The following is a 24,589-nucleotide window of genomic DNA, read 5'->3' as shown; positions in this document are numbered from 1 at the left end:
TTTAGGGACGCTGGGAATGCGGCCATGTTTGTGCGGGGCACGCGCTGAGGCTTCGTTCTAGCTCCATCCTCCTTCGCCTCCACCGCGTGGAAAACTCAGAAAGGGCATAGTTAGCCCTTTTAGGGGCCTGATGGGTTCGACGGAATTCTTGTCAGGATTCTCAAGAGCGAAATAAATTGAAAGCGGCTCAGTCAGCCGCCATCTTTGAGCGGGGCGTCTGGGTCCGCCTCTTGTCTCAAAGGGAGGGGCGGGAGACCTGGTTGCTATGCAACGCGTACGCTGCCCTTGTTTTCGTTTTTGTGTTTTGTTTCCTTTGTTTTCGAAAGGGGAGTCTCGCCCTGTCGCCCAGGCTGAAGTGCAGTGGCGCGATCTCGGCTCACTACAACCTCCGCCTCCCGGGTTCAAGCGATTCTCCTGCCTCAGCCTTCCGAGTAGCTGGGATTACAGGTGCCCGCCACCAGGCTCCGCTAATTTTTGTATTTTTAGTAGAGAAAGGGTTTCACCATGTGGGCCAGGCTGTTCTCGAACTCCTGACCTCAAGTGATTCGCCCGCCTTGGATTCCCAAAGTGCTAAGATTACAGTCCTGAGCCACAGCGCCGGGACCTCTGCCCTTGTTTTCTAACCGTTAGATTAAGTTTCTGATTCTGTTCTTTTGGGCGGGCGGACTGGGGGAGGGAGGCGAGAAGGATCCAATCACATCGGCGGAAACGAGGTTACTAGGCAACGCTTTAAGGTCGTCCTCAACTTGGAAGGGAGGGCAGTTGTTTTCCCCCTGAAAAGAAGCCGAATACCAACCCAAGTGTGGGTTGCTTAGCAACACCTGAGCGTTGTTTTCCGGGAGAGGAGCCAGAAACTGGCCTAGAACATAAATACATTCCAGGTAGATTAAAAATGTAAGTGCGACAAATGAAACTCGAAAACTATCTGAAGGAAAAAAATCTTAATGACTGCCATTGAGTTTCTTAGCACTACAGCAAAGTCAGAAAACGTAGTCTTTATTAATTTTTCCCAAAAGACTGCATAAACCAAGTTGAAAAATACACTACCAACTGGAATAATCTAACGTGTTTGTTGACAGAAATGTGCTACACAAATCTTATTGATGAATAATATAGAAAAATAGAAACACTGCATTACTATTATCTTTTTAATTTTAATTTTTATTTTTTGAGACAAGGTCTCTTTCTGTTGTGCAGGTTGGAGTGCAGTGGCCCAATCTTGGCTCACGGCAGCCTCTAGTGCTCGCACTGGAGCCACTCTTCTGCCTGTAGAGCAGCTGGGACCACAGCCGCGCACCACCACTCCCAGCTAATTTTTAATTTTTTTTTTTTTTTTTTTTTGAGACGTTGTATCGCTCTATCTCCCAGGCTGGAGTGCAGTGGCGCAATCTCGGCTCACTGCAAGCTCCGCCTCCCGGGTTCACGCCATTCTCCTGCCTCAGCCTCCCGTGTACGTGGGACTACAGGCGCCCACCACCACGCCTGGCTTGTTTTTTGTTTTTGTATTTTTAGTAGAGATGGCGTTTCACCGTGTTAGCCAGGATGGTCTCGATCTCCTGACCTCGTGATCCGCCGGCCTCGGCCTCCCAAAGTGCTGGGATTACAGGCATGAGTCACCGCGCCCGGCCTAATTTTTAAATTTTTTGTAGAGATGGGGTCTCACTATGTTGCCCTGGCATGTCTCAAACTCCTGGGCTGAAGCAATCCCAGGTGTTAGCCACTGTGCCCTGCCACTTTATATTTACTTTAATAGAAAGAAACCTGACCCGGACCGGATGCCGTGGCTCACGCCTGTAATCCCAGCACTTTGGGAGGCCGAGGCGGGCAGATCACGAGGTCAGGAGATCGAGACCATCCTGGCTAACACGGTGAAACCCCGTCTCTATTAAGAAATACAAAAAACTAGCCGGGCGAGGTGGCGGGCGCCTGTAGTCCCAGCTACTCGGGAGGCTGAGGCCGGAGAATGGCGTAAACCCGGGAGGCGGAGCTTGCAGTGAGCTGAGATCCGGCCACTGCACTCCAGCCTGGGTGACAGAGCGAGACTCCGTCTCAAAAAAAAAAAAAAAAAAAAAAGAAAAAATTAGGGAAGGGATATTTTCACATTTTACATAGTATGCTACCATGTATAAATTCATTACAGAAATGATGTTATTTTTATTATTCTGGACGACAAAGGATTTCCTTGTTTTCTTTTTTCCAATAATAAAAACAACCTTTTTTTTTTTTGGTGGTTACTAGGCAACGATCGCTGGACTCAACCACCCTCGAATGTTGGGGGGAGACGGTGTTTTTCTCGATTTCGCCCCAAGGAGGTGCTCGGACTTCGACGTGCCACCATCTTTGAGCAGGGCACAGCTGTTTACAGCTTTGGAATGGAAATCTGGCTGAATGGTGGTTGCTTGGCAACACCCAGCCACGGTCGCCGCCTTTGAGTAGGGCACGTTGTTTACTACTATAACCTAGAGGGAATGTGGTTGCTAGGCAACGCTTTGGGACCGTCGCAATCTTTGATCGGGGCACAACTGTTTTTCCCGTTTAGAGTGTAAATCATCAAAGCCTACAGGATGGTGGCTAGGCAAGGCCTTGGCGCAGTCATCATCTTCAATCCGGCCTCTGGGTTCTCCTTACCTCCTCCGAGAAACAAGAAAGGTTTGCCAATTCAATTAGCCGCCATCTTTGTTAGGGGTACCATGACTTCCGGCCGGGGCGGAAGAGAACCTAATGGGCTTGGGGGAGGTGCCTGAATGGGGTTTAAGGGTCTGTTTGAGTTGGGTGAAGAAGGCGGGAAATTAATCCTCTTCCAATCAGCTCCCCATCTCGCCCTCTGGCGGCTCCGGACCACAGGCCGTTACTGTGATTACCGGCATGCTCCAAGACCGGCACTGACAGTCCCCACGTGAGGGACCGCGGTGGGAGTCCTAAATGGGGGAGGAGGGGACGGGTGGCACCGTTCATCTGCTGTGCCTCGCGGCGTCCAGCGGGGTTCCCCTGTTCTGCAGGAGCAGTCGCGGCGGCGCCCCCGCCCGTCAGCAGGTGGGGCCTTGGACACCTGTATCTAAACCGAAGGGGGTTCGGTGTTTTGACTCTGGGTCTTCAAGGCAGTAGGGGCTGGGGAGGTTTCAGTGTTGAGTTTGTAGGACCGAGGAGGCAATGCACCAATAAGCCTGATTCCCCAAAGAGGCACTGCCAGGGTATATGGAAAGAGGATGGGGCTGGGAGCTGGCACGCTTAGGTCCTAAGGAGGAGGGGATGGGGTGGTGCTCCTGTCTGATGTCCCTAACCCCTCCTTAGCTCCCGTTCTCTGTCATCGGTTCCCTCAATGGAGTCCATATGTTTGGGCAGAATCTGGAGGTGCAGCTGAGCTCTGCGAAGACTGAAAACACGACTGTGGTGTGGAAAAGCTTCCATGACAGGTCCCCAGGAGGGAACGTGGGACAGGGACAGGGCCTGGGTGATAGTCCCTGTTGAAGATGACCTCGGAGGCCTTCCAGCTCTCTAAAACCAGCTGTTAATTTGGCTGTGGGATCTTTAGCAAGCCAGTTACCCTCTTTGATCCCTGATGTTTTCTATAAGAAAGGAAGGTTGGGCTGAGGGAGGATGTATCTGGTGTTCTGGAATCGATGGGCGGACTCCAGCATACCCCTTCCTGATTCCCAAGGCCTTGACTCATTCTTCTCACTTCCATTCCACAGCATCACCCTCATTGTTCTGTCATCTGAGGAGGGCATCTCTGAGCTGAGGCTGGAGAGACTACTCCAAATGGTGTTTGGAGCCATGGTGAGACTCACCAGTCCTCTTTTCTCCCCAAACCAGCATCTGAGATCTCAGCATCCTTCTCCCTCAGACCTAGGAGTCCAGACCACCAACACTTCCTCCCTCAGAACCCAGGAATCTTTTTCTTTTTCTTTTCTTTTTTTTTTTTTGAGACAGAGTCTCGCTCTGTTGCCCAGGCTGGAGTGCAACGGCGTGATCTTGGCTCACTGCAACTTCCGCCTCCCAGGTTCAAGCAATTCTCGTGCCTCAGCTTCCCAAGTAGCTGGGATTACAGGCACGCGCCACCATGCCCAACTAATTTTTGTATTTTTTGTAGAGACAGGGTTTCACTGTGTTGGCCAGGCTGTTCTCAAACTCCTGACCTCAAGTGATCCACCCACGTTGGCCTCCAAAAGTGCTGGAATTACAGGCATGAGCCACCACGTCCGGCCCAGCCAGAACCCAGGAATCTTGACCCCCCAGTCCCCAGACCCAGAAGTGGGAGTCCTAGCCTCCTCTTCCTTCAGACCCAGGAGTTCAAGTCCCAGCCCCTCCTCTCTTAGAACTAGTTGCCCAGGGCCCATTCTCTCCTATATGGTTCTCCTAGGTCCTTCTTGTGGGACTTGAAGAACTGACCAATATCCGCAATGTGGAGAGACTGAAGAAGGACTTGAGGGTGAGGTTGCAGGGCATGAGGGTGGGAAGTTAGGATACCTGGGCACTGCCATTTGGGAACTACAGTTCCCAGCAGCCCCTGGGACAGCCTGGTCCCACAGGTTCTTGGTTGTCTGACCCTGGGTCCACCTGAATGCTAGGCTGGTCCCTTTCTCATTCTCCTAGGCCAGCTACTGCCTCATCGACAGCTTCCTAGGGGACTCGGAGCTCATCGGGGACCTGACCCAGTGTGTGGACTGTGTGATTCCTCCAGAGGGGTCCCTCTTGCAGGTACTGCGGATGCTATGGAAATACGTGTTCCGCTGGCCCTGGCTCAGTCCTCATCCTCTTTCTTCTGGACCATTGTCCCAACCTTCTCCTATCCTCTCAGTTTCCAGTCCTATCCCCACCTGGTCCCAGAAGAATCTTTTTTCTTTGTATTGTTTTTCTTTTCTCTTTTCTTTCCTTTCTCTTTTTTTTTGAGACATAGTTTTACTCTTGTTGCCCAGGCTGGAGTGCAGTGGCACGATCTCAGCTCACTGCAGCCTCTGCCTCCTGGGTTCAAGCAATTCTTCTGCCTCAGCTTCCGGAGTAGCTGGGATTACAGGCACCCGCCACTACGCCCAGCTAATTTATTGTATTTTTAGTAGACATGGGGTTTTGCCATGTTGGCCAAGCTGGTCTCAAACTTCTGACACCTGCCTTGGCCTCCCACAGTGCTGGGATGACAGGCGTGAGCCACTGCACCTGGGCCATCTTTCTTTCTTTTCTGAGACAGGGTCTCGCTCTGTCATTCAGGCTAGAGCGCAGTGGCTCAGTCATAGCTCACTGCAGCCTTGAACTCCTGGATTCAAGTGATCCTCTCATCTCAGCCTCCGCAGTAGCTGACACTATAGGCACGTGTCACCACATTCAGCTAATTTTTTTAAGAGATGGACTGGGGTTGGGGATGAGTGTCCACTAAGTTGCCCAGGCTGGTCTCAAACTCCTGGGCTCAAGCAGTCCTCCCCCCTCAGCCTCCCATACTGCTCGGATGACAGGTGTGAGCCATCACACCCGACCACCAGAAGAATCCTCCTATATCCAGAGCTGGCCCTGCCCCTTTCCTGCTCACAGCCCTCCCGCAGCCTCCACCTCCCCCAGGACAAGGTCCCAGCCCCTCAGCCTGGTGTTTGAAGGCCTGTGGCACGTGGCACCCCCTAACCTGTTGCTAAATCCACAATCTACCTCCATCCTGCTGCCTCACAGACCCCAGAGATCCCAACGACTTTCCAACCTTGGTACCTGCTCTTCCTCCTGTCTCTCAGATCTCTAGCTACCCCTACTTAAATACTGCTCTTGCTGACTTGCCTGGTGTGGGCGCCTCCCAGCAGTGTGACTCTCAGCAGGTGACTTGGCTTCTCTACATTGCTGATGGTGCCTACTCAGCATGTAACAGGCCTTGATGAACAGTAGCTGCTGTGGTTACATCATTAGCTTCAGTTTGCACACTCAGGCTAGGTGTGTAATCAGACTTCACAGTGTGAGTTGGGGATGTGACTTCGTATGAAGGTGAGGGAACTCAGGCTCAGAGAGGGTGAGACGCAGGAGCATGGCCACTCCACGAGCTTGGGGCTGGCTGTGGGTTTACTCCCCATTCCCTGCCCACCGGGGAAGTCGCTGCCAACCCCTACGCCTGTCTGCGACTCCCAGTTCTCCTGCCTCCCTTACCCAGGAAGCCCTCTCCGGGTTCGCGGAGGCCACGGGCACGGCATTCGTCAGTCTGGTGGTGTCGGGCCGGGTGGTGGCAGCAACGGAAGGTTGGTGGCGGCTGGGGACGCCCGAGGCCGTGCTGCTCCCCTGGCTGGTGGGGTCCCTGCCGCCGCAGACCGCTCGCGACTACCCGGTGTACCTGCCGCACGGGAGCCCCACGGTGAGTGGGTGGGGCGGACGGGGCAGAGGGATGTGACCTGGGGGCCGAGTCGCTAGGAAGCGGGATCTGCGATGGAAAGGGGCCGGGCCGCGGTCAGCCCCAGCCTGTGCCCTGCTTCAGGTCCCACACCGGCTCCTGACCCTGACACTGCTGCCGAGCCTGGAGCTGTGTCTACTCTGCGGGCCAAGCCCACCCCTCAGCCAGTTGTATCCACAGGTGAACCTGCGCCACGTCCCGCTTTCCCCCTTAGGACACCCTGTACCTGCAAGGCCCTTTCCAACCACCCTGCCCTGCCAGCGGCTTCTTTCCCCAGCCCCGCCCCTTCTGGACTGCGCTCCAGTCATTCACCTTCCCCGCAAGATCGGCCACCCCCGCGCGTCCTCCGTCCTTCCAGGCCTCGCCCCTTCCCTTGTCCCTTCTGCCCTCCGCCCTCCACTGTTCTCGTAGGCCCCGCCCCTCCCGATTGACCACGCCCCTATCGTGCACTCCCCCGCCGGCCCCGCCTTCCCATAATGACCACGCCCCCTGCAGCTTCTGGAGCGCTGCTGGCAGCCACTGCTGGACCCGTTGCGGGCCTGTCTGCCGCTGGGACCCCGAGCGCTGCCCAGTGGCTTCCCCCTTCACACAGACATCCTCGGGTAAGGCTCGGATGGAGGGAGTGGGTTGGGGATCATGTCCTCTTCCCCAACCATGACATTCCCTTCCCTTTCCCACAGGCTGCTGCTCCTCCACCTGGAACTGAAACGCTGCCTCTTCACCGTGGAGCCCTTGGGGGATAAAGGTGACTGAGGACAGGGGCAGGGGCAGGAGGAGCGTGGGCCGGGGAGGGGCTCTGCATCACTGCCTTTTCCTCAGCAGAGCCTTCACCAGAACAGCGCCGGCGCCTCCTCCGAAACTTCTATACCCTGGTCACCTCCACGCACTTCCCACCAGGTCAGCGGCAGGCACAGTGCTCCCACTGCGCAGGCGGGGACACTGAGTCTCTGGTCACGCAGAGTGGGAGTAGGAGGTGGGGTTGGAGGAACCGGACGAACCCAGCATGCACTGGGCCATAGGGCTGTGGTTTTTCTTGAGATCTGAGATTTGATGCAGATGGGAAGGGCGATCCTCTTTAGCAATACACATGGCAAACACGGCAGCAACACAGGAGCTCCAGTAGCCTTTTCCAGGAGGGAAGGGAGGGGAAGGGAGGTCCCTGCCTGGCTTCAGAACCTCCTAGATCATAGTTAACAATAGTTAACAGTGAGACCTCACCTCTTCCCAGTGCCTTTACATGTAATGAAAGAATGAAATCACTTTATCCTCACAAGCGAGGACTATCCTGTTACCTCATCATTCCCATATTACAGATGAGAAAACGGAGGCTCAGCTTATGAGTGGCACAGCCATATTCGAACACAGGGGATCTGGCTCCCATATCCACACGGTCCAGCACTCTGCACTACTGCTGAAAGCACAGACTTTGCTGATAGGCTTGGGGGATGGGGCAGGTTTTCACCGATGCTGGGTTAGAAAGGAAAAATTATTGTAAAACCCATAAAGGCCCAGAGAGACAAAGGGAGGGCCCTGGGATGGCGCTATGACCCCAGTGAAGCCCGGATGAATGCAGCACAGTGGTCAAGTGCTCCATCTGGGGGGCTGCACCCCTTCTTAGCTGTGCGACTCCACCTCTCCCTGGCCCCTGCCTGCTTCCCTCCACCCACCTCATGCAGTGGGGCGGGTGGGCTCCTGGAAAAGGCTACTGGAGCTCCTGTGTTTCTGCCGTGTTTGCCATGTGTATTGCTAAGAGGATTGCCTGCAGCTGCACAGTTTCCCCAGGAAAATGGGGGCCAAGGCTGAGAAAGAGGACGAGGGTGAGCTGAGAGCATCATGGTCTTCAAGTTGCTGACAGCTTGCTAGAACCCCGAGGCCCTGCCCTGGCAGAAGGCTCCCAAAACCTGTGCTCAGAGACCCCACGCGTTCAGAACTTGGGCCCAGGATGTGGTGTGGCTTCCAAAGGTTAGCATGCTACTTGTCACCTCAGTGCCCCCTGTTCTTTCCCCAGAGCCAGGGCCACCAGGGAAGACAGAAGATGAGGTCTACCAGGCCCAGCTGCCCAGAGCCTGCTACCTGGTGTTGGGGACTGAGGAACCAGGCAAAGGAGTGCGTCTGGTGGCCCTGCAGCTGGGGGTTCGGCGGCTGCTGCTGCTGCTGTCTCCCCAGAGTCCCAGCCATGGGCTGCGAAGCCTAGCCACCCACACTCTGCATGCCCTCACCCCACTTCTTTGACTACCTAGCAGTGGGTGATGGACACAGACATGGGGCTGTTAGCGTCTCTCTGTTTATTCGCTCACAATAATACACAGCCCCTGGATGGGGAGGGGGTAGGAGGGGCTACAACAGGGTGGGGTGGGAGGGGAGGAGGCATCCACTTTCCTTGCCCCTCTCCCCTCTGTGCTTGGGAGGGGGAAGGGAGGGAGGGGGCTCCCCCTAACCCCCCAGAATGTAAACAGCAGCAGATGAACAAAAATAAAAATACAAAAGGCCGGAGGAAGGTCCCAGGCATCCCCCAACCCCTGGCGTCTTCTCTGTCACCAGTGGAGGTCCCCCATCCACCAAAGCTGCCTCAGTCCAAGGGGCTGCCCAGTGCCGGCCACATCCCCGGGGGCAGAGTCCAGGGCTCAGAACTGCTGTGCCAGCAGCTCACACAGGTGACGGGAGACGGGCTCCTTGCTGGTGCGCAGGGTCAGCCGATACATCTGGGTGGGGACATTGGGGGCAGAACTCAGAGAAGATGGGGAGCCCAGGGAAGTGGGGACACAAGGGAGATAGAAGAAAGAAGGATAAAGGGGCCAGAAAAGTGATACAAGACACAGGAGAGGAGAATGTAAGAATGAAATCAACGGAGGAGCCAGAAAGGAGGGAAATTATAAATGAGAAGAGAAAGGTGGAAACGATATGGAAAGGTAGAAATCAGGGAGGGACAGGAAGAGGAGAGGAAGACCAGAGGTTGGAGACAGGAGAGAAGATTGATGGATAAAGAGGAGGAAAAGTGGACAAAGATGCGAGAGGAGGAGGGTCAAAGGGGGGACGTGAATTGAACAGTGAGGCAGGAAGAGTGGGCACAGAGATGACAGGTGGCCTTCCTGCCGACCTCAGGCCTCCCACAGCAGCACTCACCTGGGCCTGGGCGTTGGGTTCCAGCCGGAGCAGACAGCCCACCTGCAGGGCTTTAGTCTGGATGATCCCTGCCCCCACGAAGTTCTCAGGGTTGGGGTCCACATTGTCCAGGAGAGCAGAGCCAAATCCCAGAAGCTGGGAGGGAGGGGGGCCGCCGTCAGAGAGTGCCAGAGCTGTCAGTTACCACACAGTGGCATCCCAGATCCCAAAACCCTTGGGGATGGGAATTGGCCCCACTTTACAGATGGGAAAACAGAGGCTCAGAGAAGCAAAGCAGCCCTAGGCCAGCAAACACGCCCGCGGTCTCTCACCTTGGCCTTAGTAACTTCTGCGTCCATGGGGTGGTTGGCTTTGAAGATTTTCTGCGCCTCCTGTTGAGGGCTGGGGACCGGGAAGGTTCAAGTCAGGGACCTGGACGGCCCGACCCGCCCACCCGGAGGCGCGGCTTTGGCGCCGCCCCCTCCCCACCCCTCACAGGCTCAGCTGCTTCCAGCGCTGGAAGAAATCCTGGGCCGCCATCTCTGTGGGCTGGAAGAACTTGTTGATGGTCACTGGGAGCTTCAGGGTGAGGGCCTGGGGGGTGCCACCGTACCTGGTGGAGTGAGGGGGAGGCTCCGTTAGGCCCCGCCCCTCGCCCGGGAGGCCCCGCCCACTGGCCGCGCCACACCTCACTTACCGGAAGCGCACGGACAGCAGCGGGGGCGTCAGGAAGTCCCGCAGACACTCAATATTGAGCACCTGCTGCACCTGCGCGCCGCCATCCACCTGCGCCGCCACGCGCTTGGTCTGCACAGCCAGCTGTGCCCGCCAGCGGTCAAGGAAGCCAGACAGAGGCGGCGGGCCCCCGGGAGGTCTGGGTCAGGAACCCCAGAGCTGCCGGCAGCTCCCGCCTGCAGGTCTTTGAGGGACCCCATGGTGCAATCCTGGACTCAATCCTACAAGGTTCAACTACAAAGTTCATACTATGGAAACCTCTGAGGCGCCCCCTAGGTGCCTCCTTTGGCCTCCCACAATGTCACACCTCACTGAGACATAATAGTATTAGCTCTGGAGGCTGACTTGGGTTTGAATCCCATCTCTTACCCACCTGAGTGGCTGTGGGCAGCCACTTAACCTCTCTAAGCCTCTGGACATGTGTAAGATTGGGCAACATGGCAAGACCCCATCTCTACAAAAAAAATTAGCCAGGTGTGGTGATGTGCACCTGTACTCCCAGCTACTTGGAAGGCTGAGGCAGGAGGATGCCTTGAGCCCAGAAGATCGAGGCTGCAGTAAGCAGTGTTCGTGCCACTGCACTCCCGCTTGGGTGAGTGAGGCCCTGTCTCAACAAAAGGACATGTGTAAAATGTCCTCAGGAGTTGATGAAATAATCCAGCCGGGTGTGGTGGCTCACGCCTGTGATCCAGCACTTTGGGAGGCCAAGGTGGGAAGGATCACTGAGCCCAAGGGTTTGAGACAAGCCTGGGCAACACAGTGAGGCCTCATCACTATTTAAAAAAAAAATCCATTACAAGTACTTGTCTGTGTGCCCGGTACATGATAAGTACACAAAGATGGTAGCAATTAGCGTTATCGTCATCTGCATCCGTGTCAGTAGCCCACTGGGAAGGCCTGGGTCTCATGTTCTCTTGCCACTGCCTCCACGGAGCTGCCTGCACGAGCCTCTGGAAATTATGGAAGAGGGAATTTTGTTTCTGATTTTTTTTGAGACAGGGTCTCACTCTGTCGCCCAGACTGGAGTGCAGTGATACAATCTCAGCTCACCACAACCACCACCTCCAGGCTCAAGTGATTCTCTTGTCTTAGCCTCCTGAGTAGCTGGGATTATAGGCGCGCACCACTACCACCCAGCTAATTTTTGTATTTTTAGTGGAGATGGGGTTTCACCATGTTGGCAAGGCTGGTCTTGAACTCCTGACCTCAAATGATCCGCTGGCCTCAGCCTCCCAGTGCTGGGATTACAGGCATGAGCCCCCACGCCCGGCCGGAAGGAGTTTGGGGGTTGAGCTTTTCTAATTTCATCAATGTGGAAATGGAGGCCCAGAGAAGGAACAGGGGGTACTGATACCTCCAGCCACCCTTCCAGGGTTTTCCAGATACTCTGATCTTCACAATAACCCTATGAGGAAGAGGAGGGTCTACATACACTTCCCGGTGGGGACAGGAAGGCCCAGATAGGCAAAGTGACTCAGCCTAGGTCATACAGGAGGAGGCCCTGATCAGCGTCTGGACCCGCAGGCCTGGCTTCTGAGTGCAGGAGGTGCTGGCATCATGACATGGAGCCCAGTGGAGGATAATGGCAGGACACGGAAGGTGCCAGACAGGGACAAACTGAGGCCTGGAGCAGGTGAGTTCCGGAAGTAATGCCTCCCACACACCACTTCACTGTCATCTCCTGTCCTGGGGGAAGGAACCCCACCCCCATCTTACAGATGCAGACACTGAATCTCAGAGAAGTAACTGCGTGCCCAAGAGGGGCTAAAGAGAAGTGTGGACCTGGGTCAGCCAGCTTCCCCACGATGAGGAAGGCCAACCTGGAGAGGCAGGCCTGGAGGCAGGAGGCTGGGCCGGGCCTGAGAGGATATGAGTCTGGAGGTCTCCGGGGTGGACCACAGTGGGTGAGAAATTCTGGAACTGTACCGAGGTCTTGTTGCCATAGAAGAGATACATGCGGCCTGCAGTAGGTGGGGGAGGCAGAGCTCCATCTGAGTCCCTCTGACCCCTTCCCCAGGCCCAACCCAAGGTCTCCCTCCCACCCATTCCCACAGTCCCCTGGGACACACCTAGATTCTGCCGGAACTCTGACTTGACTCCGATCTGCAGCAGCTGGTTCTCGAACAGAACCCCGTTGTTCTTACACACAAACCTGGGTGGGAGTGGCAGGGGGCGCAGGATGACGGGGATGCCTGCCTGCACCTGACCTAGGCTCTGCACCTGTCCCCATTCCCCTCCCCCACCTCTCCCAGGACTCACTTATTCAGCAATTCATCGGCTTCCGGAATGGGAGGGCCAATGTCTTCAGGACCTGGGCTGGAGGCAGTGAGTGAGTGGAGTGAGATGGGAAGGGACTTGGTGGGGAGGGGCGAAGACCCAGAGCAATTGAGTGTGAGAACAAACCCTAAGGACAGAACCCCAGAACCACATATCCAGACCCCTCACAGAGCTTCGAGGAACTTCACATCCGTTCAGCAGTGGCCTCTAACGGGAATGGAACCCTGGCCCGTGCCCCCGCATCGGCAGGCACCAAGTTTCCCTTTCCTCAAAGTCCCTGCCTCTGCTGCTCATCAGGAACCCGTTGACAAGAGCTCTCAGTCCCCTAACTCTCCCTGGGGACACCGGAGTCTGCCCCCCCGCGACCTCCCACCCCAGGCCACCCCTTACTCAGCAGCTGGAGCTGGGTCAGCCAGCAAAGCCATGGGGCTCTCGGGGGCAGGCGGCTCCAGCTCGCTGGGCCATCCAATCCCAGAGCAGACAAGAGAAGACAGGCGTGGCAGCCAATCCCAGACAGGCAGCAAGAGGGCCGGAGAGAGAGAGACAGAGAGGGAGAAGGGAAGGAGAGAAGGAGAAAAGGAAGAGCAGGCTGAGAAACGGTGACAGGAAAGGAGACAACGAAGGGTGGCCAGTGTCGGTGGAGTCCAGAGTGGGAGAGGGAGGCTGTGAGCAGGGAGGCTGGGGCAGGGGAGGCAGCAGCCAGGGCTGGTGAAGGCATCGGGATGGAGAGAGGAGCGAGTAGGGGGCTGGGGAGGGGCTCAGGGAAAATGCGGGCAGAGGCCGAGAAGGGACAGCCCTGGGGGTGGCTGTGAGAAGGGGCCCGGGCCCAGGGGGTGCTACCTGAGGAAGGCCTCCTCGGGGGTGGGCCCCAGGCTGGGCTGGGCGGCCGGGCCATCGAAGACGTCCACCAGGAGGTTCCCTGCCCCTGCAGAAGCCGGGGGTGCTGCCGGGGGAGGGGCTGCCCGCAGCCCCAGGAGGTCGGCGGAGGGCGAGGGCGTCGACTGTAGGAAGCGCAGGTCATGGTGAGGACAGATGGCACCCTGGCAGGACCCAGCCCCAGGCACCCTGGCAGGGCCCACCCCAGGGGACTCACCACAGTGCTGGGGGTGGGCTCTACGCCCCCATTGATGTCGTTGCTGCTTGGGTCCCTCCGGCCATCATCCAGGGCACTGCCAGCCCCTGGCCCCTTCTTGCGTTTCAGCTTGGCCAGGATGGACGACTCGCGCTCGGGGAAGGGCGGCATCTCCTCCAGCACCGTAGCCTGGCGCAGTCGGGTGGGGAAGGTCAGTTCGGGTCAGGAGGAGGGGAGAGCGGGAAGGGGGTATGCCAGGGTGGGGAGGGGCAAGGCTCTGACCAGGACGTCGGTGCTGGCCACCGAGCTGAGGGTGAGGTACTCCACGGCTCGCTGCTGCAGCTCCACGTCAGCATTGCGCAGCTGGGAGCCGGCCCGCAGCACGGCCTGGATGGTGGCCTTGGTCTCGGGGAAGAGGTTGATGAACTTGATGTAGGTGGACAGCAGCAGCGCCCGCGTCGCCACGCTGCACAGGTGGAACTTGGAGTGGAGCAGGGAGAACTGCACCGGGGGGCTGTGCGCGGGAGTGGGTGTCAGCGGGGACCAGGCTCCACTGCCCTCTCCCAGAAACCCCCTCGAGAGGCACCCCTCCCTGGGATGGACCTGTCCCAGGACCCCAGGCCGCTGGAGGGGAGTGGCCCTCCCCAGGCACCAGGCAGGGGCCACAGTCACACTCTGTCCATGATCCTGGGACTGAGGTCCTCTCTTACCCTGCTAGGTGGGTTGGGGTGGAGGCCGAGAGGATGGGAGCCCATCACCGCCTACCCTGAGACCCCTGGGGATCCCTCAAGCCCTGGATCCGTCAGAAGTGTGTAGTGTTCCCCCCGCAGGCTGAGGCTCCCTCACCTGGAGCGGGGGTCCCCAGCAATCAGGTTCCCAAACTCCCCAAGGATGTAGCCGCCAACCTTCACCATGTTCTCATGACAGGCAGGGGCCTGGAGCGCCTGGGGGGGGCGGGGAAGGGCGTGGAGAGGACAAGAATGAGCACTCTCTCTGGGAGCACTGGGTGCAACCACCTCCTGACTGGTGGAACCCTCAAAGCTCTGCTGCGGGTGGGGTTATAAGTGGTAAACTGAGGCACAAAAAGGTTGAGTGACCGGCCCAAGCTCACACAGGCCGTAAAACAGGGCTGTGAGCCAGGCGTGGTGGCTCATGCCTGTAGCCCTAGCATTTTGGGAGGCCGAGGAGGGCAGATTGCCCAAGCTCAGGAGTTTGAAACCAGCCTGGGCAACATGGTGAAACCCCATCTCTATTAAAAATACAAACAAATTAGCTGGGTGTGGTGGCATGCGCCTGTAGTACCAGCTACTGGGGAGGCTGAGGCAGGAGAATGGTTTGACGCTGGGAGGCGGAGGTCGCAGCGAGCCAAGATCACGCCAAGGCACTCACTCCCCAATCCAGCCTGGGTGACAGAGTGAGACTCCGTCTCCAAAAAACAAACACACCAAAAAAAAACCAAAAAACAAAAAAAACAGGGCTGTGCAGGTCCCCTTTCCTGGGGCAGAGGGAAATGGAAACTACCGAGATCTGGGGCCAGGACTGCACACCGGGCTCCCCATGCCCATGCCCTGGGGACTCCTCACATCAGGAGGGTAGGAGGGACCCAGAGCCCTGGGTGCCCTGGGTTGGCCCAGAGAGGCAGAAGCCCCACTTTGAGGTCACAGCAGTGCAGGAGGAGGATGGCCAGGGGCTGGCAGGCCCCACAGCCCCGGCCGTCCTTGCTCTGCCTCTAGGTCCTGTCGTGGGGTCATGGGGGTCAGGGTCAGGAATGCTGACCTCAAAGACCGTCTTGGCGGCGTAGCCCTGGACGTCATCACGGTTGGTGACGATCTGTAGCACACGGTACCACACCTCTTCACTCACGTAGTCGCCCGCGATGCGGATGAGGTTGAGGATGGTGTCCACATACCAGCTGTAGTCCACGGCGTACTTCTCAGCCAGGATGGCCACCTTCAGGACCTGCCGCCGGAGCGTGTGAGAGACAGAGTGCCCGCAGGCTGAGTCGGGCTTTCACTCACCTGGCTCTGGGCTCACCACTGCCCCCATCTGGAGACCCAGGAGTCCAGGTCCCAGCCCCTCCTCCCTCAGACCCAGGAATCCAGGCCACCAGCCACCTATCCCTCAGATCCAGGTATCCAGGCTCCAGCCCCTCTTCCCTCGGACCCAAGAGTCCAAGCCCCCAGTCACCCCCTCCCTCAGACCCACAAGTCCAGCCCGCACCCCGCAGCACTCACGATCTCCTCGCGGATGGCATAGTCGGCCGTTTCCAGGTACCGCAGCATCTCCGACACGATCTGCTTGGCATTGCTCCGGTCACACATGGCGTAGAGGAGGTCAGCTGCCCGCTGCCGCACGCTGACGTCCCGCTCCGTCTGAGGGTGGACAGCAGGGCCCAGGTGTGTTTTAGACTCCCTGTTGGCACAGGGTTGGCCACCCAAGGGCCTCTGAGCCTCTGGTCTTTCTGAGGGGGGTGGCAGGCCCAAGTGGGCTCCAAGGGGTCACACCTTGAGGGCATTGATGACGGTGTCAATGTGCGTCTTGACGGCTTCGTGGGAGAACTCGGAACTGGCCAGCGTGCACATGCTCTCCAGGGCCAGGTAGCGCAGGTTGGTCTCCCGGTGCTGCAGGAACTGGCCCAGCTGGTTGCAGGCCCGCACCAGGAGGTTGGGCTCACTGCCCGCAGGGGCCACAAGAAAGGGATAGTGAGAGAAACTGACAGGAGGAGGTGGAGGACTCGGGCCCCAGCTGACCCACCTCACAGCCCCCAAGGATCCAGGTCTTTTTTTTTTTTTTTGAGACGGAGTCTCGCTCTGTCACCCAGGCTGGAGTGCAGTGGCCGGATCTCAGCTCACTGCAAGCTCCGCCTCCCGGGTTCACGCCATTCTCCTGCCTCAGCCTCCCGAGTAGCTGGGACTACAGGCGCCCGCCACCTCGCCCCGCTAGTTTTTTGTATTTTTTAGTAGAGACGGGGTTTCACCGTGTTAACCAGGATGGTCTCGATCTCCCGACCTCGTGATCCGCCCGCCTCGGCCTCCCAAAGTGCTGGGATTACAGGCTTGAGCCACCGCGCCCGGCCGGATCCAGGTCTTAACCTTGCCGGCCCTACATTGCAGTCCTGCACCTCCAGTGACCCAGACAGCTGGGCCTTTGAGCCCAGAGAAAGAAACCCAGCAATTCTGCCCCCAGGAAGCGCCCCAGCACCAACCTCACAGGTGACACTTCACAGCCCCATCCTTCTACTACCCTACCTAAAAGTCAAGATTCCCTGCCCTCTGCCTAGGACCCAGGAGTCCGGGCCTCCACGCCCCTCCTTCCTGGCCCCGGGCATCAGGCCCTGGTGGGCCCAGGCGGGCACCTGTCATAGTGGATGATGAGGCTGATGGTCTCGAAGAGGATGGCGTTCTTGGCGTTGGAGTGCTGCACCTTCTTGGATTTGGGGGGCTCCTGGGCCTTGTTGAGCACAGTCTCCAGACATTCCACCAGCCGCCCCTTCACGGCCGCATCCTCTGGGGAAATGAAGGGGACGCACCTGGCTGAGTGTCCTGCCCGCCTGGCAAACCAGCTGGGGTGGTGGCCATGCCCCAGCTCCTGTCTTCCAAGGGAGGAGCTCGGGGTGCCTCTGACCTTGAGAATTCTGCAGCTCAGGGCCAGGATCTCTGCTCCCTCAACCTCTTCCCAGCCCAGCAGAGGAGGTGAGACAAGGCACCTCTGGAGACACAGGATCTATCCCCAGTCCTGGGCTCTCCTCCTGCTCTGACCCTCTCGGGCAAGAGGTGGCACCCATGTGAGCCTCAGTTTCCTCATCTGCAGCTCTGAGGCTCCTTAGGTTTCTCACTGAGCAAAAGAAGCTCCAGGAACCTTCCCAAGAGATGTCCCCAAACCCAGGCCTTCCCATGGACTGGTGCGAGTGCCGAGCAGCCCCTGACAAAAATGCACCAGCCACCCACCCAAGTGTCCGTTCAGCAAGAGACCACTGCAGGCACACTCGGTGCCATCCTCTGGGCCTAGAGGCTGGGAGGTCAAAGGAGACAAGGCTCAACCAGGCGCCCCCTCACCCCCCAGAGCTCTCTACCACTGACAGATGCCAGCCAGAAGCTCACAGGAACACCAATCACTACATTTCCCAGCATGTGACGTCTTTTCAAGTGTATATAAGAGCTGTCAAGTATTCCAGCAAAAAATGCTGCCGCAAATCTACAGGAAAATTCACCAGATAGAGGAACAAGCTAAAAGACACCACAAGGCAGCAATGAGGCCAGTCGCCACCATGGGACACATGGCAATGGCATCTCCTGCTTTCTCCAGAAACAGGTGTGGGGGCTAGTCCAGACTACGAGAAACAACAAAGACAGAATCCAATTTAAATCCTGTTTTTGTAAACAGGGCAACTATGTCGCCCAGATTGATCTCAAACTCCTGGGCTCAAGCGATCCTTCTGCCTCAGTCTCCCAAAGTGATAGGATTACAGTGTAAGCCACTAAACCTGGCAGAATCCAATTGAATATGTGATCCTAGACTGTACTGTGATATATATTGTGGGTTTTTTTTGTTTGTTTGTTTTTTTGAGACAGAGTCTCACTCTGTCACCCAAGCTGGAGTGCAGTGGCGCAATCTTGGCTCACTGCAACCTCCGCCTCCCGGGTTCAATCGATCCTCCCATCTCAGCCTCCTGAGTAGCTGGGACTACAGTCATACACCACCACACCTGGCTAATTTTTTGTATTTTTTGTAGAGATGGGGTTTCGCCATGTTGGCCAGACTGGTCTCGAACTCCTGAGCCCAAGTGATCCTCCTGCCTTGGCCTCCCAAATTGCTGGGATTACAGGTATGAGCTGCCATGCCTGGCCCAGAACAACATATTTAAAGGCAAAACATCATGATGTATGTAATTTACTTTTAAATATTTCAGAAGAAAATAAAACAAGAGCATGCATACATGGCAAAATGTGAAGTCTAAGTAATGACATCTCTCTGCTTGTGTGGATGTTGGGAAACTTTTCACAATGCATGTGAAAAAAAAATGACTTGGAAACAAATTGGCAGTAGCCCACTACCATTTGCTGAAAAGGAGGTGACACAGGGTTGGTGTGTCCTCAGACCCAGCCTCAGGACAGGGCTGTATCTGCAGTTCCTACACCACAGAGGGTTGGAGTGGGTGAGCTGCCTGCCCTGGGTGTACCACAGAATTACCAACTGGGCCTTCTGGGGTGGACATGGGCTTAAAGCATGACCTAAGCCCTTCTTGACAGGATGAAAAAGAGGCCCCGAGAAGGAAGACATGTCCCCAGGGTCACACAACAGAATTCATCACTGGCTTCACACAAGATGGGCCTCTGGTGTCACCTCAATATCATACACTCAGTTTTAGAGTGTGCACACACATGCCATGTGCAGAGGGACGTGCACAGACACAATGCATGCTGGCAAGCATTGAGACACGCATACCCAGGCATGCAGACAGGTGTCTACACTCATGTACACACCCACTTGCGTGCACAAACAGGTACACATGTAGATGCACACACCGATACATACACATGTACACACATAGAGGGACACAGAGATACCGTGAACACACTGCCACATACACACACAGACACACACACACGATGACATCCACATACAGGGGGATGCATGCAGACGTGCATGCACACGGACAGGTATCGACACACACAGATGAACATGCACACACACACAGGCATGAACACAGACAGGCATGCACACCCGGAGATTCGGTGGTGTACATCGGCCCTGGCCCCTGGCAGGTACTGGGCATGCTGGCTGAATGGAGGGAACTGGTGCATTAGCACCTACTGTGTGGCAGGCCCTTCAGCACAGGGTCCCAAGAAACTGCTCCATGAAGTCAGTCAGCCAAGGCGACAGAAGCCCAGGGGAGCTCAGTGGCAGAGGGAGGGGTTTATAGCAGAGAGTCTGGGGGCTGACTGCCGCTTACTCAATGCCTAGAACGGTGATGTCTCACCTTCAAGCCTCAGCCTCCCTGTGTGCATATCACACTGGCTGTTCCTCCTTGCCAGCTCTGTTCGGCAGGTGCAGGCGCCTCCCTGCACAGTGCCTGGCTCACTACAGGAGTTTCATACACACTGGCTATTGGGACCGTGAGCGGTAAGGGAAGGTTCCCACCAGACGTGAAAACCCCTAACAGGGCTATGGTAATTCAGACAGCACAGCCTGGAATCACCCACTGACCGGGTGGGTGATCCTGGGCCAGGAGCTCCCTCTCCCAGTCTCAGATTCCTCATCTAGAAAACAGGCGCAGTAACAGCCCCTAGTGACAGGGCTGGAACGAGAGCCTGGGTAGCAGGGACCTCAGCAATGAGGCTGATCGATGATGCTGCACAGGGTAGGCACTGGGCCTCACGCTGCCCGCTTGCCACCCCCACTGCAGCCACGTAACAGGGGACAGAGGAACCACCCCAGCTTCAGAGAAATCCTGACCCAGACCCTCCAGTCCCACCTGGTGCGCTGTGGAGCTGGAGGCCCCCAGATGCCAGCAGCAGGCCACCCCGGGTTGGGGAGTGCGCGGCGTTCGTTACCTGGAGGCGGGTAGCACTGCAGCAGCCGCAGGAGCTTCACCGAGAGCCAGGGCGCTGGGACGAAGTAGTAGGTATAGTCCTGGAGGTCGGTGGAGGCTGAGGAGACAATCTGCGGGGGAAGAGCAAGGAATAGGTTGGGGGCTGGGGTGGGAGGGGCACGTGGGCTCACATGCCAGGGTGGAGCAAATGCTGCCTTCCAAGGGCAGTGCTGTCAGTGTTAACAGTTTTGTTAGTGGGTTTTTTTGTAGAGACAGGGTCTCACTATGTTGCCCAGGCGGGTTCAGAACTCATGGCCTCAAGCAATCCTCCCACCTCAGCCCCCCAATGTCCTAGGGTTACAGGCATGAGCCACCATGCCCAGCCAATGTGATGGTTTTATGAAGCAGGAATCTGAGGCTCTGGGAAGGGAGCGAGGAAGGGTCAGGCACACAGGATGGGGGCAAAACTAGGACTAAGCCTGGCTGGTTGATCGTTCCAAGCAATGCTGGTGCGCGGTGGGCAGGAAAGGTCTCTGCTGGTTCCCTTCTGTGTGACAGTCCCAGGCCCCCTCCTCACATGGGACGCTCTGAGCCTCCCCTGCCCCAGGTTTCCTCCATCAGAGCACACAGCATGCCGGCTCCCGGAGGCTGTTTCCTATAGTCCCCCTACAAGGCTCAAAGCTACTCAAGGGCAGGGATTGGGTCTGACCCTTTTCTGGGTCCCTAGGCCTAATACAAGGTCAGATAGGAAGAGGTTCAGGGAAGAGGCAGGGAATTAGTGAAAGACTGAAAGATCATGGCTGGGCGCAGTGGCTCACGCCTGTAATCCCAGCACTCTGGGAGACCAAGCGGGGTGGATCACCTGAGATCAGGAGTTCAAGACAAACCTGGCCAACATGGCGAAACCCCATCTCTACTAAAAATACAAAAATTAGCTGGGTATGGTGGTGCATGCCGGTAATCCCAGCTACTTGGGAGGCTGAGGCAGGAAAATTCCTTGAACCTGGAAAGCAGACATTGCAGTGAGCCAATATGGCGCCACTGCACTCCAGCCCAGGCAATAGAGTAAAACTCCGTCTCAAATAAAAAAAAAAAGAAAGAAAAAGAAAGATTGGGCCAGGCACGGTGGTTCACACCTGTAATCCCAGCACTTTGGGAGGCCAAGGTGGGCAGATCACCTGAGGTCAGGAGTTTGAGACCAGCCTGACCAACATGGTGAAACCCCATTTTACTAAAAATACAAAATTAGCCATCGTGGTGGCACATGCCTGTAATCCCAGCTACTTGGGAGTCTGAGGCAGGAGAATTGCGGGAAGCGGAGGTTGCAGTGAGCCAAGATCGTGCCATTGTACTCCAGCCTGGGCAATAAGAGCGAAACTCCATCTCAAAAAAAAAAAAAGGAAAGATCATGTGTCTTTTTTTCTTCATTGCAAACTCCTATTCAACCTTGCAAAGCCCTTCTCCAGGAAGCTCTGGCCCACCTCTGTGCTGGTCTGTGTTCCTGCCTCACTGTCATCCCGGCACACTCCAGCATTCGGACGTGTGATGAATGGATGAAACAGTGACTGAGGCTGAGCACAGCGGCTCACAGCTTTAATCCCAGCACTTTGGGAGGCTGAGGCGGGAGGATCACTTGAAGCCAGGAGTTTGAGACCAGTGTGGACAACAAAGCAAGACTGATCTCTACAAAAAATAAAAAAATTAGTGGCCGGGCGCGGTGGCTCACACCTGTAATCCCAGCACTTTGGGAGGCCGAGGTGGGCGGATCACGAGGTCAGGAAATCGACACCATCCTGGCTAACACGGTGAAACCCCGTCTCTACTAAAAATACAAAAAATTAGTCGGCCGCGGTGGCGGGCGCCTGTAGTCCCAGCTACTCGGGAGGCTGAGGCAGGAGAATGGCGTGAACCTGGGAGGCGGAGCTTGCAGTGAGCCAAGAAAGCGCCACTGCAGTCCAGGCTGGGCAACAGAGTGAGACTCCATCTCAAAAAAAAAGGAAAAAAAAAAAATTAGCCACCTGCAGTCCCAGCTACTCGGGAGGCTGAGGCGAGAGATCGCTTGAGCCTAGGAGCCAGAGGCTGCAGTGAACCATGGTTGCACCACTGCACTCCAGCCTGGGTGACAGTGAGACCCTGTCTGTTAAAAAAACAAAACAAAACAAAACCCTGAGAAAGAAATAATGAGTAGCTGCGTGGGCTGGTGTGTTCTTCTCTTTGCCTGTGAATCCAGGCCTCTCTCTACTGCCCAGCAGACATGCATGTGTGCTCCAAGTCTCAATTCAGGGAATCCTTCACCACCCCCAGGAAGCCTTTGTGGACTCCCAGCCTGGGTTAAGTGCCTCCTATGGGCGCCCTGTCCTACCTCCATTATAGCGCAAGTCACCCCTTTTCTGACAATCGGTGACTGAGTCACCTCCCTGCAAGCAGGACAGGGAGCTCCTTAAGTGCAGAGCTTGGTTTCTGACTCATCTGTGTCCCTGGTGTCACCCCACATGGAGCCTGGCATGCAAGAGGCCTCAGGGGATGTTCCTGGGCAGGACAGGAGCAAAGGTGGGAGAGGGACGCCAGGCAGGAGTGAGGCTGCACAGGAAAGACAGAGGCGGGAGGCAAAGCCAGAAGAGGGAAGGCGGGAGACAGAGAGAGGAGCGGGAGAGGGAGGAGGGCAGGGGGCAGCTCTGGCTCCCAGGGTGCTCGGCCTGCGAGGCCCTGTTCTCAGCACTTTATCCACAGCCCTCTGTGCCTCCAGGCGGGCACTGGTATTAACCCCACTGAACACAGGGGGCAGCTGAGGCCAGGGAGGTGAAGCCACTTGTCCGGGGCCACCCAGCCAGGAAGAGGCCGAGCCAGGATGAATCCAGCTCAGAGCTTGAGTTTGTAAACCTTGGGCTGGGCTGCCTCTCAGGGAGAGTGGGGACCTGGGGGGTGTCAGAGGGCACAGGGATGCCAAGGCCACCTCCTGCAGCCAGCATCTAGGCCACACCCACCCGGCTGAGGCGCGACACAGCCAGGGAGATGCACGTCTTGAAGTCGTCTGGGTTCTTCTTGCAGAGACAGGTGATGAGGCTGACAGCAGCCGTGACCACGCCCTGCAGGGGCAGAGGAGAGGCAAGTCAGGCCCTGGGGGAGGCGGGCACCTGAGAGCAGAGGCTCAGGAGCGGGGCAAGGTCGGGCTGTGTGTGCAGTTGGGAGGATGGGGTTTAGGGGTTTGCACACGTGTCACTGTGCGTGCTTCAGGGGTGGGGTGAGGAGGCCACGGGTCCTTGGGCACCATGACCAGCACTGACCTGGGTGTGTGGGGTATCCCCGGCAGGACCCCAGGCAGCTGGGTAAGGAGCAGTGAAGGGGTGGGACTCCAGAGAGTTGAGACTATGGTGAGTGGGACAGGGGTCAAGGTTTCTGTGCCGGTGGGCAGGTGATGGGCGCTGTTGGGGGAATCTCCGGGTATCAGAAACAGAGAGTGGGATTTTCTAAGGGGCTGGGTGGCTGCTGAGGGGTTTGGGGGTCACTGGACAGGATCCCTAGCCAGCCAGGTGAGTGTCAGAGATGGGGATGGGAGGGTTTCTGGACACTTGGGCAGGTAATGAGTACCAGGGACACTGGATCATGGTTTCTGGTGCCTGGTGAACGTCAGAGCCAAGTGGGGAGCCCCAGACATCCAGGGGGTCTGGGCTGAAGGGGGAGCCCCAGGCATCCAGGGGGTCAGAGCCGAGGGCGTAGCCCAGGCGTCCAGGGGGCGTCAGGGCTGAGGTGGGAGCCCCAGGCAACCAGGGGGGTCAGGGCTGAGGTGGAGCCCCGGGCATCCAGGGGGGTCAGGGCTGAGGTGGAGCCCCGGGCATCCAGGGGGGTCAGGGCTGAGGTAGAGCCCCGGGCATCCAGGGGGGGTCAGGGCTGAGGTGGAGCCCCGGGCATCCAGGGGGGGTCAGGGCTGAGGTAGAGCCCCGGGCATCCAGGGGGGGTCAGGGCTGAGGTAGAGCCCCGGGCATCCAGGGGGGTCAGGGCTGAGGTAGAGCCCCGGGCATCCAGGGGGGGTCAGGGCTGAGGTGGAGCCCCGGGCATCCAGGGGGGTCAGGGCTGAGGTGGAGCCCCGGGCATCCAGGAGGCGTGAGGGCATAGGGCTCACCATGTGCTGGTCATTGAGCAGGTGTACCACGCGTGCCGTCCACTCGCCCATGGGCACCAGGTCAGGCGAGGCCTTGTAGAGTCGCAGGAGGCACAGGGCCGCACTCTGCTTGACGCTGTCCATGCTGTCCCTGTGGGGACACCATGTGGGGCAGGGGAAGCAGAGTCAGTGACCCCAGCACCTCCCCTCCTCTCCTGTTTCTCCCAGGAAGGGTGTGCGAGGCCAGTGAGAGGGACAGACAGCCAGGCTACCGCAGGATCCAATCTGGCGCCGCCCTCATGGCCCACCAGAACTCAGTGTCTTCATCTGCAAAATGGCTGCGTCTCAGTAACCTCATGGGGTCCCCGGCAGGGCTCAGGAACATGTCAGGCCTGGCCCTGCACCTTCATTCATTCA

At 57.3% G+C, this 24,589-nt stretch overlaps 2 protein-coding genes across 34 annotated transcripts in view; one reads left to right on the top strand and one right to left on the bottom strand.

Moving 5' to 3' along the window:
• The first annotated feature begins 293 nt into the window (after positions 1–293).
• On the top strand, positions 294–8,871 carry FUZ (fuzzy planar cell polarity protein). 10 transcript variants are annotated; one of them, XM_077981022.1, is made up of 13 exons: positions 313–447; positions 2,239–2,432; positions 2,540–2,649; positions 3,292–3,413; positions 3,693–3,777; positions 4,361–4,429; positions 4,594–4,698; positions 6,122–6,319; positions 6,440–6,535; positions 6,851–6,957; positions 7,036–7,100; positions 7,178–7,252; positions 8,364–8,871. In XM_077981022.1, exons 4-13 carry the CDS (start codon positions 3,331–3,333, stop codon positions 8,585–8,587), a joined length of 1,107 nt encoding a protein of 368 aa, XP_077837148.1. In that variant the 5' UTR covers positions 313–447; positions 2,239–2,432; positions 2,540–2,649; positions 3,292–3,330; the 3' UTR covers positions 8,588–8,871. The 10 variants fall into 10 exon arrangements, with proteins under 10 accessions (XP_077837150.1, XP_077837145.1, XP_077837148.1 ...); XM_015124614.3 differs by having other exon boundaries at positions 316–447; positions 7,175–7,252; XM_077981023.1 differs by lacking the exon at positions 313–447 and adding an exon at positions 817–881.
• The window catches only part of AP2A1 (adaptor related protein complex 2 subunit alpha 1), a 47,283-nt gene continuing 25,422 nt past the window's right edge, over positions 2,729–24,589 (bottom strand). Inside the window, 29 exon segments of one of the 24 annotated variants that reach the window (NM_001266208.2) lie at positions 2,729–3,033; positions 3,292–3,413; positions 3,693–3,779; positions 4,363–4,430; positions 4,595–4,699; positions 6,123–6,321; positions 6,442–6,535; positions 6,851–6,958; positions 7,037–7,100; positions 7,178–7,252; positions 8,364–9,057; positions 9,479–9,613; positions 9,790–9,859; positions 9,954–10,070; positions 10,155–10,278; positions 12,064–12,153; positions 12,262–12,344; positions 12,452–12,508; positions 13,310–13,470; positions 13,563–13,730; positions 13,824–14,055; positions 14,388–14,485; positions 15,318–15,500; positions 15,776–15,913; positions 16,046–16,214; positions 16,897–17,047; positions 20,096–20,204; positions 23,058–23,159; positions 24,194–24,323. In NM_001266208.2, coding sequence (NP_001253137.1) covers positions 8,980–9,057; positions 9,479–9,613; positions 9,790–9,859; positions 9,954–10,070; positions 10,155–10,278; positions 12,064–12,153; positions 12,262–12,344; positions 12,452–12,508; positions 13,310–13,470; positions 13,563–13,730; positions 13,824–14,055; positions 14,388–14,485; positions 15,318–15,500; positions 15,776–15,913; positions 16,046–16,214; positions 16,897–17,047; positions 20,096–20,204; positions 23,058–23,159; positions 24,194–24,323 — 2,395 coding nt within the window. In that variant the 3' untranslated portion in view covers positions 2,729–3,033; positions 3,292–3,413; positions 3,693–3,779; ... (6 more) ...; positions 7,178–7,252; positions 8,364–8,979. 24 annotated transcript variants of the gene reach the window in all.

This window comes from Macaca mulatta, chromosome 19 (genome assembly GCF_049350105.2).
Source record: "Macaca mulatta isolate MMU2019108-1 chromosome 19, T2T-MMU8v2.0, whole genome shotgun sequence".
Classification (NCBI taxonomy): domain Eukaryota; kingdom Metazoa; phylum Chordata; class Mammalia; order Primates; family Cercopithecidae; genus Macaca; species Macaca mulatta.
The sequence above is the reverse complement of the archived record's forward strand: the minus strand, read 5'-3'. Positions and strand labels throughout refer to the sequence as shown.